Raw genomic sequence first — 9,698 nt, 5'->3', positions numbered from 1 at the left:
ATGTGCTTTCTGTTTTTCCCTGAGATTTCAAACCACACTTCAGGACCACTCCAGAGCAGTTTCACACATCTGACTAGAGGCCAGACGGTCTGTTATGATCTTGTCTTTCTGCCTTCCTATCAGGTCAAACTGGACTTGATTTTCCCAATAATCCACCTATCTGGCAATTGCATTTCAACCGAGTCAGAGGCAGACTTATACATGCTGAGGCTAAAGAGTTAGCATGGAACCTTTCTGAAGCTCTATTCCTAATTTGGTATTTGTAAATTTGTAGGGTCCCCCACCCCTTAATCACACAAATATCGTCCAAGCTTCAGGCTTCATAAAACCTGGCACCATCATGCCTATAGCACAGGACCTAACTCAATTCCTCTAAGATTTTCTCTTTTCTTCCACCATTTTCTTGAAGCTTTCCTTTTACTATCTACAAGACAGGTAGTAATTATACCCAGTGGGGATGAGAATTCCCACTGTTCTCCATTATCCCACTCAAATAACATAATATGTCTAATTAAAAGATGGCAGAGAGAGAGAGAATGGGAACTTACCAGTTGAGTAATAAAAGACTGTGTGCCTCTTGTACTTAGTTATTTTCTTTTCTCTACTCATTATTTCGGTTTTATTAAATGTATCACTCTTTGACAAAGAGAGTTAACTTCTTTGCTTATACTATAAATAAATGTTAATCAACAAACAAATATTAAATATCTACTACTACATGCTATACAGTGGCATGACGATGAGGAATAATACCATTTTATTGTTGATGTGTTTTTTTCTCTTGCAGTTTACTGGATTATCCAATCCCAGAGAACAATGCCAATCTAACAAGCAGCACCAGTTGATCTGATGGCAAAACAACCAGGAAAGGGTTCACAAGAAGCCCTGAGAGGCCCTTTGTAGCAGCTTGTCTCCTGACGGCAGTAATAGAGGCATCTGCTCTCAGAAAAGGCAGTGAACACAGGAAAAATGGATCCCCCTGTGGGATGTGCCATTTGCCAGCCTAAGCAAACATCTGTGGGCTCAGCACCTGTACAAAGTGGGCACTGCCTTGAAGTCATGAGATCTGCTTTTCTCACGTATCTCTACGACAGTTTCTCAGTTGTAGCACTATGGACATTTTGGCCAGTTCTGTATTGTGGTAGGCAGTCCTGTGCCATGCAGGAAGGTTAGGAGCATCCAGGCCTCTACTCACTATATATAGCAGCAGCAAAATTGTCTTCAGAGGGGCCAGCACACGGCATGGTGGTTAAAGTACTGGAATCCCCATGAGACGGTCTGTTATGATCTTGTCTTTCTGCCTTCCTATCAGGTCAAACTGGACTTGATTTTCCCAATAATCCACCTATCTGGCAATTGCATTTCAACCGAGTCAGAGGCAGACTTATACATGCTGAGGCTAAAGAGTTAGCATGGAACCTTTCTGAAGCTCTATTCCTAATTTGGTATTTGTAAATTTGTAGGGTCCCCCACCCCTTAATCACACAAATATCGTCCAAGCTTCAGGCTTCATAAAACCTGGCACCATCATGCCTATAGCACAGGACCTAACTCAATTCCTCTAAGATTTTCTCTTTTCTTCCACCATTTTCTTGAAGCTTTCCTTTTACTATCTACAAGACAGGTAGTAATTATACCCAGTGGGGATGAGAATTCCCACTGTTCTCCATTATCCCACTCAAATAACATAATATGTCTAATTAAAAGATGGCAGAGAGAGAGAGAATGGGAACTTACCAGTTGAGTAATAAAAGACTGTGTGCCTCTTGTACTTAGTTATTTTCTTTTCTCTACTCATTATTTCGGTTTTATTAAATGTATCACTCTTTGACAAAGAGAGTTAACTTCTTTGCTTATACTATAAATAAATGTTAATCAACAAACAAATATTAAATATCTACTACTACATGCTATACAGTGGCATGACGATGAGGAATAATACCATTTTATTGTTGATGTGTTTTTTTCTCTTGCAGTTTACTGGATTATCCAATCCCAGAGAACAATGCCAATCTAACAAGCAGCACCAGTTGATCTGATGGCAAAACAACCAGGAAAGGGTTCACAAGAAGCCCTGAGAGGCCCTTTGTAGCAGCTTGTCTCCTGACGGCAGTAATAGAGGCATCTGCTCTCAGAAAAGGCAGTGAACACAGGAAAAATGGATCCCCCTGTGGGATGTGCCATTTGCCAGCCTAAGCAAACATCTGTGGGCTCAGCACCTGTACAAAGTGGGCACTGCCTTGAAGTCATGAGATCTGCTTTTCTCACGTATCTCTACGACAGTTTCTCAGTTGTAGCACTATGGACATTTTGGCCAGTTCTGTATTGTGGTAGGCAGTCCTGTGCCATGCAGGAAGGTTAGGAGCATCCAGGCCTCTACTCACTATATATAGCAGCAGCAAAATTGTCTTCAGAGGGGCCAGCACACGGCATGGTGGTTAAAGTACTGGAATCCCCATGGCCAACCATGGTTCGAGTCCCAGACTTAGTGATTTGAAAATCACACCAGTCATCTTGTCCACATGCCCAAAATTCCAGGAGAATGAATATGAAGGGATGACAGTGTACCCATCCTCCTGGTGGGTGATTCTTCACTTTCCCTCTCACCGTCTCTCTCCAATGAGCACGTGCACCCTAAGGCAAAAACCTTTAATAATAATTAAAAAAAAAAAAAAAAAGTCAGGGCCTGCATGTGGCATGGTAGTTAAAGCAGCTGGACTCCCACGTGGCTGTTGCAGTTCAAGTCCTGGACCTGGCAGCTTGTTTTCTCATTTTCCCCTTCTCTCACTCTCTCTCTCTTTCTCTTAGGTCAAATTAAAATATAAATAATAATAACAAATAAAATTAAATAAAGAAATAATTTAAGGGAAAACATGGTCTCCAGACATTGTCAAATGTTCTCCCAGATGTGGGGGTGAGGTAGAAACCATCCCCAAATGGGAACAACTGTGTCAGAAATAGAACTATCTTACTTTGTTTTACCCCTTAGAGCTATCTTACTCCGTTTTACCCCTTAAAATAAATTTCTTGGCAGAGTAAAGGGTTGGAGAAATAAAAAAGGCAGAATTCAGGTCATAATTCTGCCGAAGCATTTTTGGAATTTGTTTTCCTATTCTTGAAAACTGTCTTTAGAGCCAGTTTCTAATTACCATAAGGACATAAGCCTTATTCTCCATGCCAATAGGTCATAGCTCGTGGTTATGCACTTGGAATCACAGAATTGCTAAAGATGTTAGAGGTTAAGCTATGTTTAGTTATGTACTCTATAAAATAGTTTAATTCCTCCAAGAGTGTTATAGATGTTTGTTTGCTACTAGGACACCATAGTTGTGCTAGAGAAAGATGACCAAAGAGAGAGATGACCAGAGAGAGAGAAAGAGAGAGATGACCAGAGCTACCCTATAAAGCAACTGAACAGTCTCACAAGCAAAGTAAAAATAAAAAATGAGTGTCATTGCTGCTGGGTACAATTTGGGATCAGTAGAAAGCACCACTCACAGGGATTCATAAAAATTTAAAACAAACAAACATACCTACAGTATTGTCAAGCGCCACAGCTTAAAAGGCAAACATGGGGATGCATGGTAAAACTCTCTCAGTGAGATCCAGCTACTGTTGAAACCCTCACAGCATTTTATCTGAAATATTCAGATCCACTGCTTGAGAAGAAAACCTTGTTTCACTTATATAGCACTTCTCTTTCCCAGTGACACATCCTGAATTCATTTGCCTGCGATGGTCCACTTAAGTAAAAGTAAACCCAAGGAAAGCCATTTAGAAAGCAAACTACCAGCAGTTGCTTATCTGTTTTTCATAAACATCAGGACTATCTCTTCCTAAACAAAAGACAGAACAGTTGCTGCCGGATGGAAAGTGGAGGAAGTAGAATCTCACTTTGCTCCTTTTGGCCTGTAACGTAGGAAAGCAATTCTTGGGGGAATTTCCAAGAGTTTCCTCCTCCCAAGTTTTACAGCAGTGCAACTTCAGCTGGATTAACAGTCCCGCCTTTCCTACTTCTCACCTCTCTTCACTGTTCCTGGCATGAAAGCAGGATTGAGGCAGGGGTGATTTATCTCATTAGAGGATTTGGGAGAAGTACTAGTGCTCAACTCAACCCACTATGCTTTCTTGCACCTGCGCAGCTGCAAAAAACGTGTCCACTAGGCCACCTGAGAGGAGCAAGCTGTGCCCTGCAGGGATTCCACGTAGTTAGCCAGTTGGGCCCTGGCAGCCGCTAAAGCAGCCAGTTTAGCCACAGATAATACAAAGCTCACATTCTTCTGTCCCTCTGATTTCCTTTATCTCCTGTGTCAATTGGTTTTGAGCCCATACAGGGAGGAAGGGAGTATTATCAGTCACTTAAGACCTCAACAGTAAGATTTGGTTAGGATGGTTAACCCAGCCCATTCACACCATATTCTACAATCAAATGATCAAAAACCAGTTAAACCTACACCTCACATAGTTTGATCTCAAAAAATGGAAAGAATGCCACGTTGAATCCATGAATGCTATTAATTATCTAAAGAACTTTCTCCTTCTAGGAGTAGGATTCTCCTTGGTTTCTGGTACTGACTCTGACATTAGCTCAGGTGAATAGTTCACCTTCAAGAAGCTATCTATTCCTCAGTGGTTGAAATCTCAAACGTGGTGAGCATAGGATCAAGAGTTCTAAGAGGTTTTGTGTATATGATTGTGTGTGTGTGTGTGTGTGTGTGTTTACTAGATTACTAACAAGAAAAGAAAAATCTGTGGAAACAGAGCAAAGATGGAAAGCCACTAAACTTTGTGGCCTCCAGGTGCTAAATGCTAATATTCATTAGTTCTACTTAGTCCTTATAGAGTGAAACATCATTGCCTATAGAGGTCCTTAAGGAATTTAATTTAATGAAATGACAGGAACAACTGCAATTAGAATATAATTGTGTATATGTAAATATGCTTAGGGGAGCTTTCATAGAATTTATGGCTGTTACATTCACCCAGAATTTTGGCCTACATTATTAATTTGCACTTCTACGAACAAAGGTTTTGTTAATCAAAGATAAACTATCGCAATGATTTTGAATTAGTGAACTTCAAATTATGGTCGGATAATGAGGCAGTGCTATGCACATGTACAATTCTGTGCTAAGCAGAAAGCTTTCTGGCTAGCCACACAGGAGGTCTTCTTATTGAAAGATTTATTTTTAATTTTGAACAGCTTCCCAGCATCACCCTTCACAAAAATTAAAATAAGGAGCTGGAATTTTGTCCTATTCAGCAAAGCTCCTGGCAGGACCGTTTGCCAGGGCAGAGAAATCCTCATTGTGTTAGAGGAATTCCCTGTCCGCATTTTTCCTGGATCTAAAAGAATTACACCTACATTTTTAATGAAACCTTGACTTTCCCCTCACTCTCTAATGTTTTTGCACATTTTTTTTTTCTCATGGAGGATTTTTTTGCATGTGCTCTTTGTGCTGTATAGGCCTTCTGGCCTGGTAGGTAGGGGCTGACATAATCTCCTGGCTTCAATTTTTAGGTACACAGAGAGTCATAGAAGTCTCCTCCCAAAATCTATGGAAGCCAAGCCTGTCCTCAGCATGTCTCCCAAAGGTTTTACTCTGCCGAAGAGAATGACTTCACCTTGTATAGCTGAGGCTTCCAAAAGTCCATTTCTAGTTTTCATTTGGTTAAGAATGTAGTGATGTGTTTGAAGACAACTGAAAAGCAACAAGGGAGCTGAACAGAAGATTATTGATTGGGTCACAAACCAGATTCGTCAGGAGGTGCTGGGCTCCTTCTGCACAGCACTGGCTCTTACTAATTCTACGACCCCAGTAGCACCAATCCTTTCTCCCAGAAGCAGTGTGTAGTATTTCCACTGCATTTTCCCAAAAGGAAACTACTAAGAAGTTGGCAAAGGCAGAGTACATTGATGCTATCGGAGACTCCTAAATCATGCTAACTTTTGTGGAGAAAGAAAACTAATGGCCAGTCACAGGGCTCACTGCCTAAAAGTACAGACTTCTAAGACAAAAGCATAATCAGCTGACCTGTTCACACTACATACTTAAAAAGGCTGTTCGCATTTGTGTAGCTGAAGATACATTCCAGTAAGATTAGCCATTCTAGCCTCCACTCGAAATCTTTCCCAAGTCTTAACTTTTATTTATTCTGGAGAGCTCAGGAGGCCAATGGAAAAATAATGGCTCTGGGACACTAGAATACTTTTCACTATAGGATCAATTAGTACAGATATTTTATTTAACTAGTAAGTGCATTTACTGAAACATTCGTTTAAAAGAAAAGCTCAGTAAGAGGCCAAAGGATTGTTGGCAATGTATAAACTTTTCCCAGCGATGTTTGCTATCCTTAAGAGCCTCACAAAGGGAAAAACCACAGTCCTTTCTTCCCACTCCTCTTTAACTGTCCAGAAATAACAGGAAACTGGCAATATAAAATGTGGTAGCATGGAAACTTTTTTAGGGAAGAAATACAGATGACTGGGTCAGGAGCCAGAGCTTAGAGATCTAGATTTTGAAAATATTTGACATTCAAGATTTTGAGTCAGTTCTGCAATAAACTCACAGAAACACTTCCTGAAGAGAAAAAATTATTTTCTTTTTGTTTACTAGACAACACATGTGTACACCAGAGAGAGAGAGAGAAAGAGAGAAATTGAAAAATTACTTTTCATGGAGGATAGTTACATCATAATCCCTTCTTGTCCATTTCCTCCCCTCTTCAGGGTTTTGGGCATACATGCACATAGACCTGGCATGTCTTTTAAGCTGCTAGGTATATAGGACTCAAATAACCTGGTCAACCATGTGGGATCTAGCTACTTCAGCAACCACACAATGGGCTGATTCAAAACTATTTTCTAGTTATTGGGATTAAAGGAAGTGATACAAGAAACCGGTTTGACTAGCCGTCCTCTGATCCCCTTGTAAATCATGGGATGAACTATGAAAGTGGTGCAAAAATACACTATTTTTTTCTTTCTGTTTGTTTGTTTTGTTTTTGTTTTTTAGAGAGACTTTTTCATATAGGGCACATGCACTCGCTGGAGAGAGAGAGAGAGAGGGACAGAGACAGAAAATAAGAAATCATCCTCCCCCAGGGGGGATAGCCATGGCGCAATGCCTTCTCTTCCATTCTTCTCCTAGGATCTTGGGCATACATGCACACATGCCCAGCATGAGTTTGAAATCACTGGGTCCAGTACTTGAACCACAGTTGGCCATGTGGGAGTCCAGCAACATAACCATTACACCATCTGCTTACGACAATACTATGTGTCTTAAGACAAAGTTTGTTAACCACACAGGTAAACCTTTACATGGCAAATCTAGTATAGGTTCATGTAAATACCTTTTAATGTTTTGCATTAAAGCACAAGTTCAAAATTATTGCTGATAATGCTTTTGCTGGAAAGCATAGCAAATACCAATACAGCACTCTGTGTTGTATAATCTGCCATTACTCTGATGTCTGGCCATATATGATGTGATTATTGCAGCCAGTGTGAATCTAGTACAAGTGAAGTCCACCACAGAGTATCTTAGCTCATCAGGGTGCCAACACCTTTCAATCAGAGACTGCCTTATTCTCATTTTATCTCCACTACCTAGAACAGGGCGTGCTAGGCAGCTGGTGCTCAATTGACATACTTGCTTAATGAGTAAATTTCCTTCTAAATATTTTTTGCTTATAACACAACTCTCAGGTTTGTAATTGGTTCTACTTCAACCGTAGAACTTTAACGTCATTCACGGTGATCACCACCAGCCTTTCTGTATAGATACTCATACCAGACAATAAGAGAATCAGATTCCTACCTGCTTGGTTGGTTGTCACAGTGACAGAAACTGATTGGTCTGGGCTAGGGTTATACTTGGATACTCCATTGACTGCCCAGATTTCAAATGTATAATTGGTATGAGCCAGGAGGTCAGTGATGGAGACTTTGGTGGTCTTCAGGCCATTCTGCTGTGGGGTATAGTGAACTCCACTTCCGCAGGGTCGGCACTTGCTGGGGTCACCAGTTCCACATTTCTTGCACACCACATTGTAGGAAATGTCCTGGCGACCACCTGTGTTCTGAGGACTGCTCCACTCCAAGTTCACCGACGTCTCGTTAACATTTGAGATCAAGTTGAGGGGAGCAGATGGTGGGCCTAGAGAAAGAAACACATCATCATACCAGGAACTGAAGTGTCCTTTCAGAATCTCTCAGAGTTTGTATTATTTTCTGCAACTCTAGAACGCAAAGTGTGCCCATATGATAAAGATAGCAAAAAGCAAATCGAGTCAGCAAGAAGATCTTTTCAAATAGCAATATGATAGAAAGCTGTACGTATGACTGTCATTCCCATTCCTGTGCAAATGTAGCACTGACTACTCCTCTGCCATGTGAACAGGCACTAGCAAATGGGCTCCAGGCTTTCCCTCTGAAGTGGTAGGAACATAGTATAACTTATCCAGTCTCCGTCTTATCATCTAAAAGATGGGTATACAGATGTGACTCTAGTTCCCAAGCTACTGTGGGACTCTAGTAAATTAATAGCTACACACCAGTTTTAATGACAAATTATGATTCCCAAGTATAGCATGTCATCAATAGAAAGCAAAATTAGCAGAACTGTCTAGAGATAGGTCTACAGTTCAACACGGCATTTGAGGGGTAAGTTGTTTATAGGTCATTAGTAGGAACTGGTTTAACATGGTTGCAGAGATGGCAAAGATACAGCTGTTGAGAGATCTCATGGCTAGGCAGACAGGGACTCTTTAGGATTCCAGACCCTCCTCCCACCCTTTAACTGACTAGAGCTATCCCAGGTTGTTTATAAGCATGCTCTTTCCCACTGACATAAAAGTGTTTCTGAAATATGAATGACAGTAGAGGCTGTTATAAAACAGAACAACTGATCACTAACAATTTAATGGCTGGTTCAAAAATAATACAAAAAAATGACTGTAGACCATGATGAATCTCTTGTTTCTTGCCATAGATTAGTCTTCATATGCCAAGAATTTGTGACAGAAATTCCCTTCAAGTAGAAGAATCAGGTGAGAAGAGAAGGAAAAGGGAATTTTCTTGGATTGAGCCAGTCTCAAAGTTTTAAAAGATACCTGTCACACTCTAATAAAAAATATTTCCTCAATATGACAGTCAGAAAGCTCTCTTTCTTTCCTGTTTTGGTTTTCCAGAAGAAGAGTCAAAATAGATTTCAATGAAAATTTGAGGTTTCTTGCTCACTATACCACTATAAATATTGGGTTGTCTGGAAAATCAGGACACAGTTTTGCATAGAAAATACGTCATAACTTTCCCAACAACCTAATATTGAAAGAAACTTGTTCATGTTTCTCTGCAAAAGAAAGTTCACTGGAGAACTGCATGAACTTGGGAGAGCTTTACATAGTCAACCCCAATAAAATGCTGTCCCAAAATAGCCATTGAGAGAAAACTGGAAGGGTAACCCATGAGTAAGGAATCATAATCAATATTTATTAGCCAGTACACTGTGATGAATGGCTGAAGGATTCTGATGGTAATATTTAATAAGGATAACTCACTTTCCTTTTTTCTTTATATAGCCTAATTTAAAATTTTAGTTTTATATGTAAGAAGCCTCTCCCAATCTCCTTTTGGGACAAATTATCAACCATTTCTTTTCTTTTTTTTTTTTTTTTTTTTTTTCTATTAGGTG

At 40.2% G+C, this 9,698-nt stretch overlaps 1 protein-coding gene across 2 annotated transcripts in view; it reads right to left on the bottom strand.

The window, feature by feature from the left end:
• The window catches only part of EPHA4 (EPH receptor A4), a 192,427-nt gene that overhangs the window by 64,394 nt on the left and 118,335 nt on the right, over positions 1-9,698 (bottom strand). For both annotated transcript variants that reach the window (XM_006170111.2, XM_006170112.2), the window contains exon 5: positions 7,824-8,162. In XM_006170111.2, coding sequence (XP_006170173.1) covers positions 7,824-8,162 — 339 coding nt within the window. The remainder of the gene's footprint in view (positions 1-7,823; positions 8,163-9,698) is intronic.

This window comes from Tupaia chinensis, unplaced genomic scaffold (genome assembly GCF_000334495.1).
Source record: "Tupaia chinensis unplaced genomic scaffold, TupChi_1.0 Scaffold148019_1, whole genome shotgun sequence".
Classification (NCBI taxonomy): domain Eukaryota; kingdom Metazoa; phylum Chordata; class Mammalia; order Scandentia; family Tupaiidae; genus Tupaia; species Tupaia belangeri.
Note: the sequence above shows the minus strand (reverse complement) of the source record. Positions and strands in the feature narration are given on the sequence as shown.